A 24704-nucleotide genomic window follows, 5' to 3' on the forward strand; every position below is an offset into this window, starting at 1 on the left:
CCCCCCCTCCCATGCCAAAAAATTTGTTCTAGGAAGAAGTCTCTCCCATGCCATCTGTAATACTGATTGACTACTTTCAGAACCGGTCTGAAATTAAACTTTTGGCAAACAGTTATGCAAGTTCATACTTTTTAAAAGGGTTAAAAGTTTACCAGGATATAAAGGAGAAGGGGAACTAAGTGAATAGTCACTCAAACATATCAAACTTAGAATGTTTTTCTTTGGGGGAGGGTCTCCTTTTCATTCAGAACCTCCATGCCATTGCTTTTTAAACATCTGTTTACCAGGAACTCCCTGACTTTATTTTGCTTTTTAAAAAAGGCTTTAGGGGTATCATTAAATCCCCTGGTAAACTGGGAAAAGGATGGATGAAAAATCTGAGAGATTTCTTGAATCAAAATATCCTTATCACACATTTTAAGGACCAAAGAAGCAGATGGTAAAAAAAAAGTCAACTTTGGCATCTTCTGGAAGGTTTTGAGTATGCAGTCAAGCAAACCTCTTAACAGCTCCAGTGGCCGCTGCCCTCGAAGTGGCATTAGCAGAAACATAAGCACATTTCAAACAGTGGGCAGCCACTTGAGAAACAGAAGCAACTGGTTTATACAATTTTTTTTTTCATGAAAGACAACAGATACCATAACATTTCTGGTCTCAAGATAGGCAAGCATAAACCTTATTTTTAGAAGAGATAGCAGTCAATGTGTTTCTGTCATATTCCTTGACCTGTCAAAATGCCTTTGATACTATCAGCCACACTAAACTACTAGACCAAATGTCAGCCTTGGGTCTCACACCAAACACCCTAAACTGGTTCAAGAGTTGTCACTGACAGATGTCAATCAGTAAAATGGCAAACGGTACTCTCACCTTTTCTCCCTGTCAACATTGGTGTCCCACAAGGATCAGTCCTTGGTCCTCTCCTCTTTAATAGTCTTACAAATTCTCTTCACACTTGCACACAACATGCCTCTCTTGTACAGTACACTGGTGACTCAGCACTTATATTTACTTCCAACGACCACACACACCTCAACCAAATTACAAAATAATCCTTTACTAATACTGAGTAATGGTTACAAAACTCCCAAATCTGCTTAACCCAAAGAAAACCAAACGTTCACTTTTTTATCTTAAATCTTTTTCATGAAAAACACAACTTTAAAATATACTCCCTTCAAAATACCACTACAAAAGTGGTAACAATACAAAACTATTAGGCATGACCATAGACAAGAACCTTAAGTTTGATTTACACTTACAAAGTGGCATCAAAAAATACACAACGAAAATTAGCCTTACTCTGCATAGCTAGAAACTTCCTCACCTCCACATCTTGATACACCCTAGCAAATAGTCATCTTCTGACTTCTCTTCTTTATGGAGCCCCCCTTCTTTACTAATCTTCATATCTCATTTACACAAAAACTTTTAGAAAGTTACAATAAAATAGCCAGATTTACATCAAATTCTCTGCTGCACCCACCACTGCACTGCATTGAAAACACGCAACTGACTAGAACTACCTAAAATATATTCAGCTAATCACCACACAAAATCATTCATTACCCAGCCACCTGCTCAGCCTTAAATGCCATACTACAACAACACTACCCTAAACGGCCCCTGCGATCAAAAAGTTCAACTCACTGTTCATAAACCAACCAAATCAGTATGGTATTCTCACTCTACAGCTAAAATATGGAACACTATGTCCACATTTATAAGGACACACACACCCCTCAAATCCTTCACACACACTCTAAAAACTATCTAAAAATATATGGCTCTGCTCATGTTCTACACTAGGTTAATCAAAGAGCTCTTTAATTTATAACTATAACAACATTATCATCCATCTTGCTATTATATTTTATACAACTGATAATGGCTTGCCTATACCTTACACTCGTACCATCACTACATAGTCCCCTAACTTTTCTTTCTTTTGCTTCTTCCCTACCCATACCTCGCACTTTACTAACACTTATGTTTTATCTCCTACTTTCCCTCTCCTGTAATTCCCCTCCTCTCTCAACCCTACACTATAAGATATGTACACCAAGTACATTATAATACACAAAAATGATTTAACAGTCAAGCAGAAGCATACTCATCTGAATCATATAATTGTAAAGACCACTTGTCTTATGTATATAGTATCCTTAGTAATATCTAATGTCTGTAATTAATGTGCAAGTATGTTTCATCTAATATAATTAAAATGATATACTATCCATTACTGCATATTATTTATTGTATGTGAAAACATTAGTTGTTGCTCTCTAATAAGCTAATGTAATATACTAATAGTCACTGAAGCTTTTCTCCCCATGCAACCGCTGAAAATGGCACCCACCCGCAGTCAGACTTTCCTGGTAAACAAATGTCAAATAAATAAAAAAATAAATAATTTAGTAAAAGCTTACCCATACTTGTCAGAAGGGAAGGGACTAGTACTAACTAAATATTTATGAGCAGCTGGGTTCACTAGAGCAGTAGCTGCTGTTTTTTTTTCTGGAATGAGTATACAAAAACTTGCAAGACTGAGGAACATTACACAATTATATCTGCTTTCTCGGAGGCAGCAGGCTGGCTGTTGGACAATTTAAAGGCTGCGACAAACATCTTCCAGTGCTGAAAGAACAGGAGGAACTGGAATAGGTACTCGAAAATCCAGTTGTAATAAATCATAATACTTCTTCAGGAACAGTGGAATATCATTATGTGCCCACAAAACAACTGATCTGTTCTGGAAACAGTTTCAGAGAAAGTATCCTTAAAAGGACTTTGCAGAAACCACACTTCTCTCAGAATCTGAATCCTAAACCCAAGGAGACAAAAATATAATCTGTCCCTGCAATGTGATTTTGTGCGTCAAAAACTTGAACCATTTCAGAAAATGAAGAATCCCTTTTTCTTTTATCAGAAACAGTAAAACTGAAGGGGGTCAACAGCCTGAACTATACCATTGGCTAAGCCCAATAAAGAGTTCCTGTCCAAAGTGACTACGACAGGAGAAGATGTATATCCACATTTTTGCTTCATTTTGACAAGACTTCCTGAAGCAGCAAACATACTTTTGCCAGGACAAACCTCCCTAGGAACAGAAATAACAGTCTGGCTAGGAAAAGGGGTATTCCTTACCCCTTCTGCCAGGGCAAACAGCAGTGGTTCTCCCTTGCCCACTAAAAGCACTCCAACAGGACGTCTGACTTCCAGTCCATGATGGCTGTAGGGACATCAATCAGATGAAGCCAAGGAAAAGATGAACGATCTGAGGAACAAGAAAAGGTAACAGCACAGTCACCCATCTGTAGTTGATGTATTTTAGTAGCCTGCTGTAGTAGCAAATGACATTTATTTTCTTCTTTTTGTGGCTGGAAGAAGGAAACGCTGAGAAGCCCGTAGGCTGCTCCATTGTTAAGTCAAAAAAGATACCCAATTCCCAGGGAACATTGGCAGTAGTAATCACTTTTTCCAGACAAAAAAACTCGGTAACAAATACTTTAAACAATTACCTTAGCCCCCAAACACTTATCTCAGAAAGAGTAGTTTTACATTCATTTAAAGAACTTTTTTCAAGCAAAGTAAAGTAAAAAGTAAAGCTCCCATTTCAAAAGTTATTAACAGTAATGTGACAGTCAATAAAAATATTTTCCTAGATGAAAATTATATTTTCACAGAAAAAGTTCAATTTCTGTCACAGAAAATAAATGTGGAATTTTTTTTTTTCTTAAGGGAACTTATCTACTCAGCAACAGAAAGAATGAGCCTACTGTCAATCCAGGAAAGCAGGCAACAGGAAACCTCTTCAGCAGCAGGAAAGTTCAAAACGGCATGGCATCATAACCACTGCTTTTCTTCTGCTCTGCACAAGACGAACAACGGTTTGGGCACTTGGAAGGTAGCCAACTGTTGTACCCTGTGCAGGATACAACCTATATATCTAAGACTAAGCATCTGGGATCATGATGAACATACACGATTTTGCATGAACCAGTGTAATGCACTCTCATTCAAACAAAAAAAAAGAGGGTTTCTGTTACAGAATGTATGGTTATTCTTAACTTTGCCACATAACACAGTACTTCAGATACTTACTACAATATTTACAGTGAAATTAGGATTTTTTTTATTTTTAGATGTTAGTACATTTTCTACACCACATCTGTCTAAATCAGGGCTGTCCTATGAAAGAAGACAGGAGCTAGTGGCAGCTCTGAAAGAAAGCAACACTGTAACCGTGCATGTGAGGGCAGGTTTGTTCTCACTTTTATGGAGTACCTGGGCAGGCCTCTTAAGATCCTTACAGATCAATAGTCTAGTAAGTACCTATGAACCTGAAACCCAGCTATGTCCTAAGTTGAGTAAGCAGTGCAATATTAAAGTTTATTTAAAAAAACACAACCGTTATAAATGGCAAGCTTTGTGAAACTACCTATTTTATGTTCCCTATTTTTAGCAACATCAGTGAAAAGGACATGTGCAATGAAATAATACCGTCCAGATGTCCAGAAAGCTAAGAAAAGCAATATATTTTTTTACACTGTTAAAATAAAGCATGAGAAGAACAAGGCACACACCCTGTCCCACCAGTTTCCATAAAGCAGCAATTACTAGCACTGCAAACAGTGTCACACACTTTATGAAGGAATAAAGCATGCAATACAGTAATAGAAACTATGGGAAATCATCATAACCTTCTTATAAATCTAGAGAACGTCTTGGGAAATTAGTACTGAAGGACTGAGCATGTGTGCAGTGTTAACACCTGCTTTGTCACTAAGTACGTAAATAAGTAAGCATGTATCACATACACAAAGGAAGTGCATTTACATGGTTAACAAGATACAATGTTTCATCCTGACACAATGAAAAATATGACAGGGTCAAATGCCTTTTTCCACATGACTATAACAGTGGGCAGGTGGACGGGGTGGTTAGACCCTCTATATAGGTGTATTAAGAAGTGTGCAAGCTCATTAGCAGGTGTAATAAAATAGTTTACTTACTTGACACAGATGAAGTGTCACAGCCAGCCAAGTGCCATGGGATTCAAAGATTATATATTTTTTGTAATAAAAAAGCTACTTCTTTTGGGTGAGAAATGTTTGTACCGTGAACTGTAAAGGAGCAAGAAATAATAACATAAAATGCACTTTTAGGGACATACATCTAATGCTTTTAAATTGGGGCTAAATCAAGTGGCACTCACACACATGCACTTCTACATTAAATCACAGACAAGTTCAGCTTACCAACTGTGAAATAGTATTCTGCAGTCAGGTTATGAGCCCTGGTAAGCAGAGATGTAGTACTGTCACAGCTTAAACTTGTTCATGAAGAAAAGCAGGATCAAAATTTGAACTATGCAAGCTGATGACAAGACAATGAACACACTACAGAGAATGTCAGAAAAAATGTTGAGCCAGTGACTGCAGGACAGAAAATCTCAGTCAATCTATTGCAAAAGATTCAAATATCATATTGGCACAACTTGTACATGGCTTAAGCCAACAGCAACATTACACAATGCCTCTTGTGAACCTGCTTTTAAATATTCTAATTTACCCTACATCCCTGACACACTTCAAAAATATTAAGTCATTAGTTACCTTCAAAAACTTCAGGTGCCATCCAAGCAGCACTTCCCTTGTTATTAGTCATATGAGTCTGGATATCACAGGCTGTACCAAAATCGCAGATCTTTAGCACAGTTCCTCCAGCCACAAGTAAGAGGCTACGAGAGACAACAAACAGAAGCTACTATTAAAATATGACATGCTAACGGGAAGAGTTAAAATGGGTCTGTCATCTGTATTGCAAACACCTGTGACAGAGTTACAGTTAGGCAGCCTCTCATAATGTAATGCATAATTTTTACACTAGTAGCTTTCTTTAAAAAGAAAAATAAATGGCTGACTCTAGTACTTAATTTACTTGCAAGAAAAATTCAACTCCTAATCTTACAGTAAACAAATATTATTCACCTGTAGTAATCATCTTTTTGGATCTCTGGTGTCTTCCATCAATGAGAAAGTGGTGTATATTCTTAGTAGACAAACAATTACAAGCTTCCTCTCTACTAGAAACATGGGTGACATACCAGGGATGTAATTTATGGTTGCACATCCACTGTTTCAGGTTCTGCGTCAATAAATGCAGGGAGGCAATCTGCTTCACATAGATTGGAAGCCTGTTGCAGAAAAGGGGGAGCCTCTGAGACATCTGTCCCTCCAGCACTTCCTATTTATGTTGCTGATGAGTTTTAGGTCCGTAGATTGGTGTTTTTGATGCCAGTTTTTTCCCGAATGTGTAACAGGTCCATTAGTGCTGCATTGGAGGAAGTTTGTAGTCTAGGCATAGGTCGTCTCTCAGCAGCCTGTAGGAAAGTGAATACAGGACAATGATTTGAGACTGTCTGCATAGGACTGGTTTTCAATCCCTTGTATTCTTTTAGTGAGAAATCTCTGCAGCTGCTCGAATTGCATATATACCTAGTGAGGTACATGCCAAAGAGGGTATTTATTCAACGGGATGATAAAACTTGTTTGGATCTAGATGCCATACCTTTACTTACAAGTTCTGTACCATGGAATTAATTCCCTCACCACAAGAGAAACATGTTGGTCAAATGTTAAATCCCTGTCTACATATGTCCCAATGTCCCTGGCTACAGGGTAGACTCTCAGGGATGTACTGTCAATGTGGTAGTTTGCAGGGTGGCTGTCTTACCAAAAGATATTATGGATGCACTTCTTAGCACTGAATTTTAGGCCATTACACTGGCACCAGTTATTAGTCTGTGTCAAGCAATCTTGGAAATTATCATTATATGCCAAACAGCAGTGGCTTCAGCACTGAGTCTTTTGTGGAGGTAGACTCCCTATTCTAACTTTTCCAGTCATTTCAGTAAGCCAACTGGCTATCTAGCAGGTTATGTATGGGTTAATACCTAATTTAGAGAGCTTGTTAACAATGCCCAAGTGGGGTATTGTGTCAAATGTCTTGGACAGGTTGAGGTAGGCAGTATGCATGGATTTGCTCTCATCCATCGTTTTGATAACCTTCTTAAAAAAGTCCATTAGGTTAGAAAAAATGGAAATTGTGGGAACAATACATGCAGAATAATGTTTTGGAGAAGGAATGAGGTTTAAGGGAAGGCAGGAATTGAGTGAGCTATGCAATGCTGGAGTGACAAGGAGTGTACAGAAGAGTACATGCTATGCATAATGTTTGTTAACTGGGAATATGTTAGTACTGCTTGTTTTCATCTACATAAAGACAATGTCACAAGTCATAATTTAATAAAGATTTTAAAAAATTGGTCCACTAGGTTTAGCAGGCAAGATCTGCCCTGTATAAACCCAGACTGACTAGGGTCCAGTGCTTGTAGGTTAACTATGTCATCATTTCCGACATCCATGATTACCCTTTCCACAGCCTTGCACAGCAGGATTGTCAGGCTAATGGGTTTGTAGTTTCCATTTCCATGGACGGGCAACCCTTAGCAGAGGTATAATCATTGCAGTCCAACATTTATTACGCACAAAGCCAATTTGGAGGCTATGGCTGAATAGAAATTCTAGTTAACCGACACCATGTTTATTAAGGAGGCATCATGGGATACTATCAGAGCATATCAATGCAGTGTTCTTGGCCTTGGGGAGCACCTTGAGGATCTGCACTCTAATAATGGTTGAGAGCGAGATGGATGTCGAAATTTCCTGAGGAATATTCCAGAAGAGAAGGGGTAACGTTTGAGCCACATCTGTTAGCCAGGAAATTGATTATTTCTTTTGGTCCCGTATAGGTGGCACCATTTAAAATTAATTGAGTACTTTGTTGTGTATTGCCTTTGAGGTTTCAGACACAGCCGAAGAAAGCTTTGTGGCTCTCCTCGACCTGGGTGACTACTTTTATCTCAACTTTGGCTTTTGTGGGCTTTATTAACCCCCTGAATTGCTTGTTTAGGCTGATGGGAGGGGGGGGCTTCTACCTTACTGGGTACTGTCACTCAGTTTTTGCCACAAGTTTCTTCCTTTTGTTGTACAGCCTATTAATGTTGGAACACCATCAAAATGGCTTACTTTGTGTGCCAATCCTGTGCTTATTTTGGCTAGGTACAGCAGTTTCTATACAGCCAATGACGCAGTTATACATGGTTTCTGTGAAGGTTTCTGCATGGTCAGCAATGTTCCTAGGGTTGGGGGAGGCTTGAAATTCATTTAGGGTGCCACTAAGTAGTGATAAGTTTTAGGGTTTCCAGGAGAGCCTGGTTTTACATTTATATCAAAAGAGACAGCTTTATGGTCAGACTTGACTAGTGGGGATATTAAACTGTTGGGTCAGCATTCTGTCAAGTTTGTGAGGACCAGGTTGAGAAGGTTTGAGCCCCTAGTGGGTATGTAAACTAGCTGGACCAGAACACTTATCTGCAAAGTCCAGGAATCTCTGGGCCTGTATGTTGGGAGTTATGTATGATTCCCAGTTTATACTAGGGTAGTCAAAGTCACCCATGAACATGGTGTTAGGCTGGATGGTGAGTGTGCTGAGTGCCTTTAAGTGAGTGTAGAGCTTGCAAGGATATGTTACAGGAACTTATTTATAGTGATTTGGATATACGGTAACTCAAGTCTGTCATGCTGCTGGACCAGACTTAAGGTGTGCTTATTTAATGTATATAGAGACGCCTCCACCTTTTGTCCCTTCCTGAGCAGTAGCTGGTCTAAATGTGTGGAAGACATTGTGGACCTGCACTACCAGGGTGCTCTCTATGGCTTTAAACCCTATCACATGGACTGTACAGAAATCTAGATTTGGGAGATGAATTTCTTGTTCAGACTTTTGGCATTGAGCAAACACCTTCAATTTTCCTGATTTAATACAGTTATGTCAGAAGGTTATCTGTTGGCAATGCCAAAAGAGGGCAGTGTGAGGGTAAAAAAGATTTTGGCCAATATTCAAAATCACACAGGGGACAGTTGAAGATAATCCCTGGCAAAGTAGCACCACCAGGCGACCATTTCCTCCCAGGCTGACAAATATCGTAGCCCCTTCGAATGACACCATCCTTTAAGCTAACTGAAGTAAATTATTTGCTGTTCGTATAGTGGTATCATCCTAGGAGAAGGCAGAATGCTGTTCAATGCTTGGTTTATGCCAGCCTGGGACACACAGTCGGACAGCTCATAGGTTCACAGGTGTTTACTAAGCAACAACCACAAGGGCCTTTTAAGCAGGGGCTTCAGAGGTGAAACATTTACAAGCACAGCCTGGAAAATGAACCATTTGCAGGTTGCCTGTGTCCATTAAAGACACAGGCACCAAGCCAGGGACGAATTTCCTGTTCGTCATCTAATTGTCCAACATGCACTTGAATTGGATTAGTGTGGAACTCTGATTCACATGGATGAGGAGCCTGCTCCAGTGATGGGGTAGTCTAAGGGTACATTGCCTGTCTCTCCAGCAGGTCCTACTTATATCACAGGCAGTAGTGCTGTGGTTAGCGTTGTTGCTTCACAGCAAGAAATTCTCCGTTTCAATTCTTGGCTGGGATGCCTTCTGTGTGGAGTCTGCATGTCCTCCCTGCATTTGTGTGGGTTTCCTCTGGTTGCTCCGGTTTCCTCCCATATTCCAAAGTCATGCATCTGGAGAGTTTCTCCCCAGGCCTCCACTGAAAAAGGGCTCTGTCCCAGTCAGACTTTCCCAGTAAACAAATATCAAATAAATAAATAAAGGTTTAGCCTTTAGAAAGTGTAATTCTGGTGCTGTTTGTTTTGAGGATATGCAGGAGGTCCATCAGAGTGGGGTCAAACAGTGCCCTGTATGGCAGGCATAGATCTCCCCTTAACAGCCTGTAGGAGACAGAATACAGGGATAGGTCCATGAGGCAGTCTGCACAGGACATTTTACTTACGCCCTGTATTCTTTTAGTGAGGAACCTATGTGGACATTCCAATTGTTGAATATGCCTGGTTAGGTACATACCAAAGGGGGGCACTGTACTCAATGACAGGTCTGATGCATGCCGAATACATTGGAACAATAACTTCCTTGGACTTAGATGTCATACCTTTGTTTATAAGTTCTACAATATATAATGACTTCCTCACTAATGTAGACACGTTATAGTCAAAGGCTAGATTACTGTCTCTGTGTTTCCTTTTCCCTGACCAATGGGTCTGCTCTTAGGGGGTGTGTTGTCAATATGATATTTACCAGGGCTGGACGACTTCCCGAAGGATACTATTATGCATTTCTTGTCATTTAGTTTTAGTCCATGGCTCTGACACCAGTTGTTTGTCTGTGTCAGCCCTTCCTGGAGAACATTTGGGTCAGCGTGTGATTCAATGATAGCTCCTAATTTGCAATCATCTGCAAATTTAGTCAGCCAGAGACCACTGACTTTGTCCTTGACTTCAGAGAAGTAAATGCCAAAAAGAAGCAGTCCAAGGACCGATTCCTGAGGTACACCAGCTATAACTGGCCTCTTTGGCATGCGAGAGATGCAATTATACAGCCAAACTGGAGGCTAAGCTCTCTCAACCTAAGACTGAATCAGACAGTCAAGAGGAGAAGGGAAATACTTGCATCACACCACCAGTCTCACACAGACCCATTAAACCAGCACAGGCAAAAAACACACAAATACTAAGAGGCTCTAAATAAAAATCTGAAAAAGCAACAGGGACCTCAAAAGCAGGCATCCAAGCAACCTCCACCCCCCAACACAAACCATGAAACACATACTTCACAAAACCAGTGTGCCACGCAATCACAGCCCTTAAAGCAAAATAACATACCCAACATACTAGTAATAGGTGACTCTATAGTCAGGCACACTGGCGTCCCACTGCTGCCTGTCGGGTCCCAGGATCAGCCATATAACACAAGCACTCAGGTCACTCCAGAACAAGTACATATATGACTCTGTCATTGTCCATGTTGGTGTGAATGACCTGAGTCTTACCTCCCTGGACTACATGAAAAGAGACATGGAAGAGCTTTCTGATCACATAGCCCAGGCCGGTATGACCCTGACTCTGAGTAGCATCCTGCCCTCACCAAGAATGATACCACAGTATAAAGAAAAAATTATCAATTTCAACAACTGGCTAAGTTTCTGGTGTCATTCAAAGGGGATCCAGTGTCTGTCTGCCTGGGATGACATGCTCGACAAGCCACACTGCTTCGCTAGAGACAGCTTGCACCTGTCACCCTTAGGCTTTTGAATACTGGCCAAGGCTCTTGCCACCTAACAGTGCCTTTTTTAGGCAAAGCTAAAAAGACAAACCATCCACCGTAGATAGCACAAGTAACAAAAAACTGTGGGTAATGCTACTCAATGCCAGAAGTCTAAACCTGAAAATGCACACACTTGAGACACTCCTCAGTATGGTGAAAATTGATATATGTGCAGTAACAGAAACCTGGTTTAAGGCTCCAGAGAGCACCCCAGCACTACCATGCTACAACTTATACCAGGTCACGTTCTCTGTTAGCTCCCTATCTCTCCACTAAAGCTACTACTGGTATTGCCCTTACCTCTTATTACTCTCTGCTCCCTCTCCACACGCTATCTTCTTCATCCACACAGTCTCTCACTACCTCATACTACTGTCTCTATATTCTCCCCATACTGTCTAATCCAGCCACACAGACTCTCACCTAACCCTAACCCAGTAATCCCCTCTTCCTCCTCTATCCCCCCACTCTATCACCCTGCCTCTTCCATGACGGTGCTACCCCGCTCTGTTCGCCCTCGCTACCGCTTGGGCTCACTTCGCTCCCCTACCCTACCCCCATTACAACCCACCCCTAGATCACTCAAACTTACAGCTAAACACCACACCCACCAGCAATTCACACCTTCACAATTATCCAATTACAGCCCAGCAATCAATTACAACATAAACTATAACCACCACACCCTTATTAATACACTCAAGCATATCACCTAGTACACACACACTAGTACACTCCCTAAATAGAAATTATCCTCACCAAATCTAATAACATGTACAGCTTGAAAAAACCCCTTCAACTAGAAATGCTACTCTACCCGTCAACTATCTCCATCCTACTTCTACTCTCTATACTCTCCTCCTACCACACCCAACTACATATCACTTTTCCGCCCCCATGGCAAATAGAACCCACAGCTAACCACACACTACTAAGAAAATTTCTCATACCAAACCACAACACTACCTCCTTTCAAACCCCATCCCTCTTTTACAATAAGTTATCAGTCAAAACTAACCCTCACACCTCACACAAGCTATCTAAAATTCTTGATAAATTAGCCAAACTCTACCTAAACCTACTGCAAAAACTCTCCTGCTGTGGAGACATACACCCAAACCCTGGTCCCATCCCAACAGAAAAAGCCGAAATACAGTTACCAAATCCCCACTTCTACAAACCCAAATCATCTCGCCTCTTTCTAAATATAAATGTTAGAAGTGTACTGAACAAAATTCATGACCTGCATGCCTTATTAGCCTTGTATAAACCTGACATTGTGGTATTAACTGAAACATGGCTCAAACCTGATCACCACAATAATGAAATCACAGTCCCAGGTTATGATATCATATGCAGAGACAGAATAGGGAAAAAGGGTGGAGGGGTTGCAATTCTATTTCAAAATCACCTCACCCTAGAACTAGATCATAATAACGAAGAATTCAACAAGATAGAACTTATCCTTGCTAAACTTAAACTAAACACAAACAAACATATATTCATTGCAGGTGCCTACCTCCCACCAGGTAATAACATTCCTATAATGGAAAACCTGTTAAATTGGTTCTCACACTCCCTCCCCTATGAAACCACACTACTAAGTGACTTTAACATTGACTGGATCAACTGCTCCAAACACCATCCCTCAGATCACATCAACCTCCATGGGTTCACCCAAATAATTACTATCCCCACCAGAATTGACAAAACAACTAAACATCAATCCATTTTGGATTGGATTCTGGTATCCCACCCCACTCTTGTACAACAATCAGGCTGTTTTCCTGACAGTCTAAGTGACCATCAACCCACCCACCTACCTAATCAGGAACAGAACCCACCATCTCCCCAACCTACCTATTCTCAGAGTAATACGTAATAAACAAAACTTCATAGCCACTGACTTTAATAAGGCACTAAGTTGTTGCAATTGGTTCCCCCTCAAGCACCTACCTCTCAATGAAGCTGTACAGTATTTTAACTCAACCTTCCTACAAATCCTAGACTATCATGCACCCTCTAGAACTTAGGCCAAAAACATACCATGCCCCATGGCTAACCAAAGAGACAAAAAGTACAATGAAAGAAAGGGACAAAATCTGGATTACATCTCAAAGATAAAAATACTACCCTAAGGCAAAAGTACATAGAACTACGCAATAAAGCCAAAAGGCTAATTAAACTTGACAAGTCCAACTATTATAAAAAACTACAAGATAAATATACCCATAACCCACAAAATTTCTGGGCCTCCATAAACAGCTTACTTCACCCTGGGAAAGCATCCACCCCTACCCCTGTGTTACTAAATAGCCAAGACAATATCCCAACACAATTTAATAAATTCTTCACAGAAACGGTACAAAATCTAGCCAATACCCAAAAAAATAATGGCACTCCAACACAATCATCCACTACAACCGACAGCAATACAAAAAATCATGCCTCTAGCTTTTCCCTTCATCCAGTGTCCACTAAAATGATTTTAAACCTCCTTAAGAAGCTAAAACCAACCACACTAGCAGCCGATAAACTTCCTGCAGATTTCCTTCAAATATCAGCAGAGGCCATATCACATCCAGTGTCAATTCTCATAAAGAGGTCAGTTTCTGAACACAAAGTACCTACCTACTGGAAAACATCCCACATTGTTCTTCTGCACAAAGGGGGCAACTCCTTAGAGCTGACCAACTATCACTCTATAGCCATACTATCACCCTTATCAAAAATTTTAGAAAAAGTTGTTCACTTACAACTTATGCAGTATCTCCAACATGGCTTTAGACCCTCCCATAGTACAACCACCGCTCTTCTATCTTACACCAATACAGTCAACCACTACAGAAACAAAGGTCTTTTCGTACCATTCATTTTCCTGGACTTATCAAAAGCCTTTGACATGGTTAATCAAAATATGCTCCTCAAAGCTCTGTGTAGACTAAACATATGCTCCTCCACTATACTATGGTTCAACAGTTACCTATCAGAACGCCAACAAGCAGTCCTCTGGCAAGAAAAGCTCTCCCCCCTCTTACCAGTATCCATAGGAGTCCCTCAAGGATCAATCCTTGGCCCACTGTTCTCTCTTTTCACTAATGACATCTCCTCTTCCCTGCCCACTGCCTCAGTAGTACAATATGCTGATGACACCACCATATGTGCTGCCCCCAGCATAATGGAACTACATACCCTTACACAAAATAACTTTACTCTAGCCGAAAAGTACAGTTTTGTACCTACCATAAATGTAGATGTCCGAACTGGATAGCATCTGCAGTCATAACAAATGGGTTGTCCTGTCGTCAGGCAGCCCTTCGGTCGGCCGGATTCCAAAGTCTGGGTCCGGCTTCGGCTGATGTCGCACTTCACCCGATGTCATCTCTGCTGGTCTTCGGGTATAAAGACATCAGCCAACGCCATTTTCCTCAGTGTTTCTTGCCCCAGATGCCAATTGCCCTCTTGGAAAGCTAAATTTTGGATAAATGCCAATGTTTCCAAAATAGTAGAAGGCAAACACAAAAAATAAACATGTATGTACATATATACAAACAAATACACCATAAGAGACTCCCCCCCAGCTAGCTATTAGGAGGGTAAATACCCTAGGAGTACCGCAGAGGGGAAGGAGGGAGGGTAATCCTGACTGCAGATGCTATCCAGTTCGGACATCTACATTTATGGTAGGTACAAAACTGTACTATGTCCTTCATGGATGCATCTGCAGTCATAACAAATGGGTAGAATACCATAGCCAAACTAGGGAGGAGGAATAATAATTATGGTGTAGTCAGGATCCCTTGCAGTACAGCAGTGGCAAACCCTGCTCGGGATCTAGAATATAGAGGTAAATTATAATGCTTGGCAAATGTATGCACGGAGGTCCAAGTAGCCGCCTCAATAATGTCCTTGGTTGCCACTCCTCTTAAGAAAGCTGTGGTAGTGGCTGTAGCCCTTGTAGAATGAGGTCTTATGTTCTGTGGAATTGGTTTTCCATGGTAGGAGTAACAGAATCTTATGCAAATTCCTATCCATTTGGAGATTGTCTGTTTGGAAATTGCTTTTCCTTCCCTTCCTGTTGCATAGGCTACAAAGAGCTGGTCAGTTTTTCTGTTACCTTTGGTTCTGTCCAGGTAGTAGCGTAACTGTCTATGTACATCCAAGGTATGCATTATTCTTTCACCTCTGTTTTGTGGATTGGGAAAGAAGGTAGGTAGGTGGATTGCCTGGTTTAAAGACACTCTGGATACCACCTTAGGCATAAATGTAGGATTAGTTCTCATGGACACCCTATCTTGATGGAAGATTAGGAAGGGTTGCACTGCCATTAAGGCCTGTAGTTCCAAACCCTCCTTGCTGAAGTAATAGCCAGCAGGAAAGCAGTTTTCCATGACAGGTGTTGTAGATCTGCTGTTGCTGCTGGTTCAAACGGAGGGAGTGTCAACTTTTCTAGTACAAAATTCAAGTCCCATGCTGGTAATGGTGGTTTCCTAGGAGGTTTTACATTCTTGATCCCTCTGAGGAACTGCCTGAGTAGAGGATGTGAAAAGACAGGAGGATCAAAGCTGTATTCTGCTGAAATAGCTGATGCATGTATCTTGATGGAGGAATAGGACAGGCCTGTATGTAGAAGCTCTGCCAAGTACTCCAGAATGTTAGCAATATCTATGTTCGACACATCTTTTCCTCTTTCAGTACTCCAAATGACGAACCTTTTCCATTTTCCTGCATAGTTCCTTCTTGTTGAAGGTCTGCGGGCTTCAAGGATAATATCTTTAACCCTTTGTGAAAGGTCTGGGTTAGTTACTGCTATGTGATGTTCCAGGCAGTCAGTTGCAAGGTTTTTAGGTTTGGATGTATGATGTTGTAGTTGTTCTGAGTTAACATCAGAGGCATCAGGGTATTGACCACATTTTCTCCCGAGACATGCTCCTCAGCAATGGGTACCAGTGTTGTCTTGGCCAGTTCGGAGCTATCAGAATTATCCTTGGACGTTCCTCTTTGATTTTCAGTAGTACCTTGTGCATCAAGGGAAGAGGTGGAAATGCATATGCTGTCAGGCCTTTCCAGCTGAAGGATAGAGAGTCCACCTTCCATGCAAGTGGGTGGAATGTCCTTGTGCAGAATTTTTGAGCTGGTGATTTTGTGGGGAAGCGAATAGATCTATTTGTGGCATTCCCCATTTCTTTGTGATGGCCTTGAAGATGTCCGGTGTAGCATCCATTCGTGAGCATCCGAGGTGGTTCTGCTTAAAATGTCTGCTAGGGTGTTCTCTTTTCCGGTACAAATATTGCCTGTAACTGGATGTTGTAGCTGAGAGCCAGATTCCAAAGGTCCAAAGTCATTCTGCATAGGGGTAAGAATGAGTGCCTCCCTGTTTGTTGATGTACCACATGACTGTGGTGTTGTCTGTCCTTATCATCAAATGGCCTTCTTTGAGGAATGGTCTGAATTTTAGGATTGCCTGTTTTACTGCCAGCATTTCTTTTGGTTTATGTGCAGGTGCAGCTGATCCTGAGTCCACAATCTTTGTACGCATTTGTCCAGCATGTGTGCCCCCATCCTAGGTCTGAGGCATCCGTTGTGATGGTTTGGTTTGCTCGAAAGTTGTGGAAGGGTAAGCCTGGGTTTGACTGGCATGCCCGAGCCCACCATAGGAACTCCTGTTTTAAGCATGGGATTAGTGGTATTTCTGTTTCTAAGCTGTGCCTGTGCTGAGACCATAAATTCTTTAGGTACCACTGTAACTTTCTCATATGCAGTCTGGCATGTGGGACCAAGATTATGCATGATGCCATGAAGCCCAAGGCCTGCAGAACTTTTCTTGCTGTTAGTTTGTTCTGCTTTGTTAATGCCAAGAAGTAAAGAGGGAGTTCTTTTTGTTTTTCTGCAGTTAGGAATGCCATCTGTTTTACTGTGTCCAATTCCGCGCCCAAGAAAGTTCTTGTCTGGGATGGTATCAGCCTTGACTTTTGTAAATTGACTGTGTATCCCAGGGCTTGTAGCAAGTAAATGACCCTTTGTAAATCTGTTGTCAGCTTGCTTTTGTTGTCCGCTTGTAACAGGCAGTCGTCCAGGTATGGATAAATTTGGATTCCCTGTACTCTGCAGTGAGTGATTACTGATGCCAGGCATTTTGTGAATACTCTGGGCACAGTAGATAAGCCAAAGGGCAATGCTGAGAATTGATAATGCTCTGATCCTGCAAGAAATCTGAGGTATCTTCTGTAATTTGGTCGAATGGGGACGTGCAGGTATGCCTCCTTGAGATCTAGAGTTACCACCCAACACTCCTTGCCCAGCATGGGAAGAAGTTGCTGTAGGGTCAGCATTTTGAATTTTGGGACAATGATGTATGTGTTTAAGATGGACAGGTCGAGAATAGGTCTCCAGTTTTTTTCTTTTCTTGGTACTAGGAAGAGTCTGGAGTAGAATCCTTTGCCCTGTTCTGTTATTGGTACCCTTTCCACAGCTCTCATCTTTATTAATTCCGCTATCTGGTGCAGGGCTTCTATTTTTGATTTGGGGCAGGTTTGGCATTCCTCTTTTTACTGGTAAAGTGTGGAAGTGGAACCGGTAGCCTTGGTCTATGGTTTGCAAAATCCATTTGTCTTTTGTAATATAGTGCCAATTTTTCGAGAATAAGGCTAACTTTCCGCCTAATGGTGCTGCTATTTGCTCCCTGGTAGGCGGAGTCAGAGCCAAGTCACTGTGATTGTCCTGTTGCAGTGGCAGTGGTTGTGTCTGTGCCTCGGTTATTGCCTTGCCACTGTCGTCCTCTGTAGGCACCTCCTCTGGATTGATTTCTGCCCCTAGAGCGTCTGTTCCTGCCCCTTTGTGATCTTATGGAGTCAGGAAAGGACCAATTTTTGGCAGGCCAGTTCCTGCTAAACCTTGGGGGCTGAACCTGTAGGAAATCTTTAACTGTTTGTACAGATTTTGCCTTCTCTTCCATTTTCTTCATTACCTGCTGGGCAGGTTCCCCAAATAGACTGGCCTTATCCATAGGAGCATCCAATAGCTTAGCTTTAACATGATCCGGCAAGACCTGTTCTTTCAACCATGCATGCCTTCTTATCACTGTGCCAGTCATGGCTGATCTAAATGAAGCCTCCAGTGCATCATAGCCACATTTTAAAGAATGGTTACTAACCTGTTGGATGTTATTCACCATTTCTAATACATATTTCTTATCTAAAGATTCATCAGAGGACAGCTTTTTAATTAACTGATCAAGCATAAACTCTTGGTATTGGATCATGTGAAACTGACAGTTTAAAGCTCTAGCTGAGAGAGTAGCAGAGGTGTAGACTTTTTTCCCCCATCTCTCTAAGGACCTGGATTCCCTTTCAGAGGGAATAGGGTTTTTTGCTGTGGTCGAGGCTACTGCCTTAGGCCCCTGGGATATAGTTTCGGGGTCTGCAAGTGGGGCCTTGTATAGGTGTGCAAGTGGGGCCTTGTATAGGTGGTGATGAGTGTCTGGCACCCTGTAAAATCTATCTGGTTTGGCAGGGGCTGGAGGTAAAGAATCAGGTGCAGTGCAGACATCATTAAATGCATCGTCCACAACAGATAGGACAGGAGGTATAGCTAAGGGCCTATGTTGTGGTAAGTGCAGAAAAGTCCTAAGTCTTTTTCTTGAATCTGAGAAATCTTGTCCCTGCCATTGGAATTGTTCTCTCATGGCATGTAAGGTTTCCCCAAAGGAGAATTCCTCTGGTGGAGAGGCAGCTGGAATGGATTCTTCAGCATCTGAATCTTCATAATTGGAAAAAGGAGCCTCTGGCTGGTCTGTAATGTCTGAGTCATCCGCAGAATCATCAGAGGACACAGGCTCTGGGGGCTCTGCTCTAGGTCTCTTTTCTGGGGGCTGAGAGGCCCTGTCTGGGTGAGATTGGGATCCCCTAATTAAGGATATTAAATCTTCTGCCAGAGTAAGAATTTGTGAACTTGAAGTGGGCCTGAGTGGGGGTGGTTTAACAGGCACTGATTTAGCTGATTTGGCTGCTTTAGCCCTGGCAAAGGCCTTAATAGACATGGCTGCAGGAGGCCTAGCAGCACCACGTGCTGGGGTAGAGATATCCAAGGGGATGGTGTCTGATAGATCAGTAGGAACCACAGTTGTAGGCAAAATTTCTGAGGCTGATTCAGGTAAGGTAGCAGGAGCCTCAGTAGTAGTCATGGATTCGGCTGAAGACTGACCAGTTTTCTCGGTTTCGGCCGAAACCGAGACACTCGCGGCTTGCTTAACCGTGGTTTCGCCGAAACCGCGGACCGCGAGTGTCGGTCTTTCTTTGCGTTTTTAACAATTTGGGTAGTCGGAGGATCCGTCGGCATAATGTATGCAAAATCTGAGCCGAAAAACTGTTCAGCAAACTCCGACCGACGCCTAAGCGTTCGTCGGTTGAAGGAAGCACAGGCCGAACAGGCTGCTACGTCGTGGTCTGGGCCTAAGCAAGGCAAACAGTAAGAGTGGAAATCTTTATGAGGTATTTGTTTCCCACAAGTTAAACAGTTATTGACTTTTTCTGACATCGGCTGAGGCAAGAAAGAGTCCCCAACGGGTACTTAGCTTTTAGAAGTCTTCAAGTAGTATTCGGTAGTAGTTATCTCTGGATCTGACCGACCGGCACTTGCGAACAGCTTCTGCTTCGGGCGCCACGCGGCAAGAAAGACTGAGGAAAATGGCGTCGGCTGATGCCTTTATACCCGAAGACCAGCAGAGATGACGTCGGGTGAAGTGCGACATCAGCCGAAGCCGGACCCAGACTTTGGAATCCGGCCGACCGAAGGGCTGTCTGATGACAGGACAACCCATTTGTTATGACTGCAGATGCATCCATGAAGGACATCCTGGTTTTCTAACATTCAACTACTTCTAAATCCCAAGAAAACAAAACTAATCCTATTTACCCCTGGCAGATCATCTAACCCAAACTATAGCCTCATCATAAACTCAAAAAATAATATTCAAATCACACCAACCAAGAACACAAAACTACTAGGAGTACAGATTGATAATCACCTGAAATTTGATATCCATATAGCACAAACCATCAAAAAGGTGAACAGAAAATTAGGACTCCTCTATAGAAATAAAAAGTTCATGACTAAACAGACCAAAGCTACTATTGCTAGAACCCACCTCCTCTCTATCCTTCTTTATGCCTCCCCTATCCTAAATAATCTTCACCTTACTGAACTTTGCAAAATGGAATCGTGTTACAACAAGATTGCCAAGTTTGCTACAGACTCCAGAAATAGGTCCCATCATTGTCATTCACTAATGCAACTCAAGTGGCTGGAGCTTCCTCAGCTACTACGTCTTCAACAAGCCACAGTAGCACATAAACTTTATTACTACCCTGAGAAAACACTGGCACTCCAGCTACTCATTCAGCCCCACAACTCCACTAGAGCCCTAAGATCCAGCAGCCAAAACCTCATTCATGTAATCAGACATAAAAATGAAGCAGGAAAATCTCTCTTTGCCTGCACAATAGCCCAAAATTGGAACTCACTCCCAAGCCACATAACTACCACTTCTTCGAGTACCCAATTCAAACACCTCCTGAAATCCCATTATTCAAACAATTGGCTCTGCTCTTGCTACTCCCCAGGGTAAACAATAACTATGCACAGTTGCAAAGATTCTGCTTCTCTCTAACATTTTCCTTACACAGCCCTACTAATATCCTTGCTTTTCATCCAAACTCAGCATCAGTACAATAGGATAAAACATACTATCACCTGTTCACTACAATACAAAAATCTGTACCTGATATAGGCTATAATCTGTATCAGAGAAAGGTATAAACCTTATCAGGGAACTTCATATTTTCATCTTGGTCTTACTTCAATACCTATATTCTCGATGTGTGGATATCAACATATATATATATATATATATATATATATATATATATATATATATATATATATATATATATATATGTCTCTGCAAATGCTAATTTATTGGGAACGAGAACATACATAAAAAAAATATTCTTGTTAATTTTCTACTACTTATTACTTCTAACAAATGCATTACATACTGTTGAATTTTCATTTTTGTACTACTCTAAATAATGTAACACCTACATTTGTTCTTAAAACTTGCTTAGAACTGTATAATTGCTAAGAGTGTAACATGGAGCTTTTCTCCCCAGGCCTCCGCTGAAAATGGACCTGTGTCCAGTCGGACCCTCCCGGTTAACAAATGTAAAATAAAATAAATTAATACATTTTGGCCACAGAACCCATACTGAAATACAAAAGGCAGGGGCATATCCATATTCATCAAGGATACCCACACCTCCAGGTTAGTGGCACAGCATGATGCTTGGACAGTGTTATCCTTAAGCATGGGGGCTTTGAAACTTTCCACCTCATTCTTAACTAACAACGGGCAAAACTGCAATTCAAATTGTAGCTTGCTACAGATCACCCACCATGTCCCAGGACCCCCATTTCACATTTCTGGAAACACTGGGAAACATAAAGGTCCTACCAAACACCCTAATATTGAGTGATTTCAATTACCCAAACATTAACTGGGAGAACTACTCAAGTACTAACTCCCTTGCCAAACATTTCCTAGAATTTATAAACTCAAACACCCTGGATCAACTGGTCAACACTCCCACCAGAAGTGACAACATATTGGACCTGGTCATCACCAGCATGGGTGACCGGTGTTCCACATCGGAGGTCAACTCCTCGCTGGTTAGATCTGACCACAAGCAAATCACTTTGGATATCCACATTCCGCCCCCACCCCCAGATCCCCAGACAAGGAAACCACAGTGAAAAACTTTTCAAAAGCAAACTTCACGTTACTTAAGACCGAGGTGGAAAGTTTCAAAGCCCCCATGCTAAAGGATAATACTGTCCAAGCTGCAAAATCATTTACTAATGCATTCTATGGGCACCTACAAGAATGCATGGATCGTGCTATCCCAAGCAAAACCAAGACTTACTCCTCCAAGAAAAGGAAACCAGTCTGATGGACCCCTGCCATAAACAAGCTATACAATAGAAGGAGGAAACTAGTACAGAGAAGAGTAAAAGCCCAAGAAGGGAAGACATCCCTGATCAGTATCTGCAAGAAACTACGATTCCTCATAAAATCATCCAAGGCGAGCTTCGAAAGAAAAATTGCCAAGGACTCCAAAGATAACCACAAGGCATTCTTTAGCTATGTCAAGAATCTAAGTGGCAATGCTCAGATCTGCTCGAAGTGCAGAATGGCACAAAATACACTGAACCAACAGATATTGCCAACATCCTGGCAGACAGGTACAGTGCAAACTTCACCCCCCTCTCACCCCCAAAAGGGCCCATAACCATACCAGAAGAATGTAGAGCCTCTGAAATCACAGACAATCAGGTTAAAACAGCCCTCTCCAAAGCCAAAAACACAGCACCAATGGGACCACACGGTGTCCCAGGCTGCGTCCTACACGAGCTCAAAGACTCACTAACCCCTCACCTAAACACACTGTTCAAACTCAGCCTCTCCACTGGCTACGTACCCATAGAGTGGCGCAAAGCAACGGTTATTCCACTCCACAAAGGTGGAGCCACAACAGACCCCGGGAACTATCGCCCTATAAATCTGACTAGCTTGGTCTGCAAGGCTATGGAGCGCATCATCATGGAACTCATTAACAGAGACACTGGGAACCTCCAAACGCTGGACCCTACCCAGTTCAGCTTTGTTAAGGGAAGATCATGCCTTCTAAACCTGGTGGACTTCTTTGAGACAGTTACCAAGGCTATAGATGAGGGAAAGGTGGTACACACAACCTACCTAGACCTCGCAAAGGCCTTCAACACCATTCCTCATTCTGGTATTACAGATAAGCTCACCAGCCTGAACATAAACCCCTATATCACAAGATGGGTTGCCAAATGGCTCATGGACAGAACCCACATGGTGAGAGTTGTGGGAGCTTGGTCTGACTCTAAACCGGTTACGAGCGAGTGGCGTTCCCCAGGGCTCAGTCGTAGGACCCCTCCTGTTTGGCATATACTTCTCAGAGATACAGGCAAGCACAGGAGGACTATGGCTGATCAAGTTCACAGATGACTGCAAACTAGGGGCTATAATTGACTCTCTGGCTGACACAGACATCCTCCAAAAGGGTCGCACTGAGACGGATACATGGTGTCAAAATCATGGCCTCAAGCTAAATGACAAAAAGTGCACAGTCATCCTCTTTGGAAAAAACAAAGTACCCACAAACTACCACATAGGTGGGTAGTCCCCTAAATACGGAAAACGTAATAAGGGATCTGGGGACCCAAGTAGATAGTAATCTCTCCTTTGATAATCACATTGCCAAAGTGGATAGAAAATCCTGCTGTGTGGCCCACCTAATCACAAATGGGTTTGCATCCAGATCAAAAGAGGTCATTGTGCCCCTCTACTCATCACGCATCAGACCCATCATAGAGTACAAAGCCTCATTTGGGATGTACCTTACAAGACACCTGCAACAGCTGGAAAGACCATAGAAGTACCACACCAAGAGGATCACTGGCCTCAAACCGATGCCCTATGCAACTCGACTGAAAAAACTCCAGCTGTACTTGGTTGCATAGTGCCTACTCAGAGGTGATCTCTGCCTGACATACAAGGTCATGTCCAACCCAGAATTGATGGACATGCTCCACCTAAAGAAAACCTTATCCCCTCAAGCTACATGCTCTAGGGATCTAAACCTCACCACAACAATAAATAGGACATGCTGGAGGGATAGATTCCTGTCCCAGAGACTTCCCATGCTTTGGAACAAGATTCCAATGTACATTAGGCAGAGCTCCTCGCAAACACTCTTCAAGAGAAACCTTGACGAGTGGATGGGAAACAGAAAGTTTACCCCAGGGATCACTTCAGTGGCTCTGCTGGACAGAGGCACAGGGAACTAATCTAAGGGGGTGGCAAAAGTCAACACATTCTGGCTAGGCTTATAAATGCCTTCGGGCAAATAGCCTAGTACCTACCTAAGAACCTATGTAGAGGTGGACACACCAATTCTAACTTCCTGGTTCCTGTCTGTGAGCAAGAAGGCGATCCATTGGGTGACACAAAGGTTTGTATCTAACCTCGAGTTTGTCAACAATGCCAGAGTGGGGTATTGTGACAAATGCCTTGGCCAAGTCAAAGTAGGCAGTGTGAACCATTTTATCCTTATCCACTGCTCAAAGAAGTCCACCAGGTTGAGTAGGCAATGACTTGCCCTTGCTGAAATGAAATTAGGTCGAGTCCAGTGTCCAGTGGTTTACTATATCATTATCAATCATTTCCATGATAATTTTTTCCATGGCTTTAAGACTAGTGAGACTTATGGGTCTGTAGTTTCCAGGGTCTGTAGATGGCCCACCTTTGTGCAGAGGGATGATTGTTGCTGTTCTCCATTCATGAGGTACAAAGCCTGTTTGGAGGCTAG

General features: G+C 42.2%; 1 protein-coding gene across 1 annotated transcript in view; it reads right to left on the reverse strand.

The window, feature by feature from the left end:
- MAP3K7 (mitogen-activated protein kinase kinase kinase 7) overlaps positions 1-24704 on the reverse strand; it is a gene marked incomplete in the record, with an annotated part of 2238689 nt that overhangs the window by 1191378 nt on the left and 1022607 nt on the right. The window contains 1 exon segment of the mRNA XM_044067202.1: positions 5619-5743. Coding sequence (XP_043923137.1) covers positions 5619-5743 — 125 coding nt within the window.

Source organism: Protopterus annectens, chromosome 1.part0 (assembly GCF_019279795.1).
Source record: "Protopterus annectens isolate FY-2018-M chromosome 1.part0, PAN1.0, whole genome shotgun sequence".
NCBI lineage: Eukaryota > Metazoa > Chordata > Ceratodontiformes > Protopteridae > Protopterus > Protopterus annectens.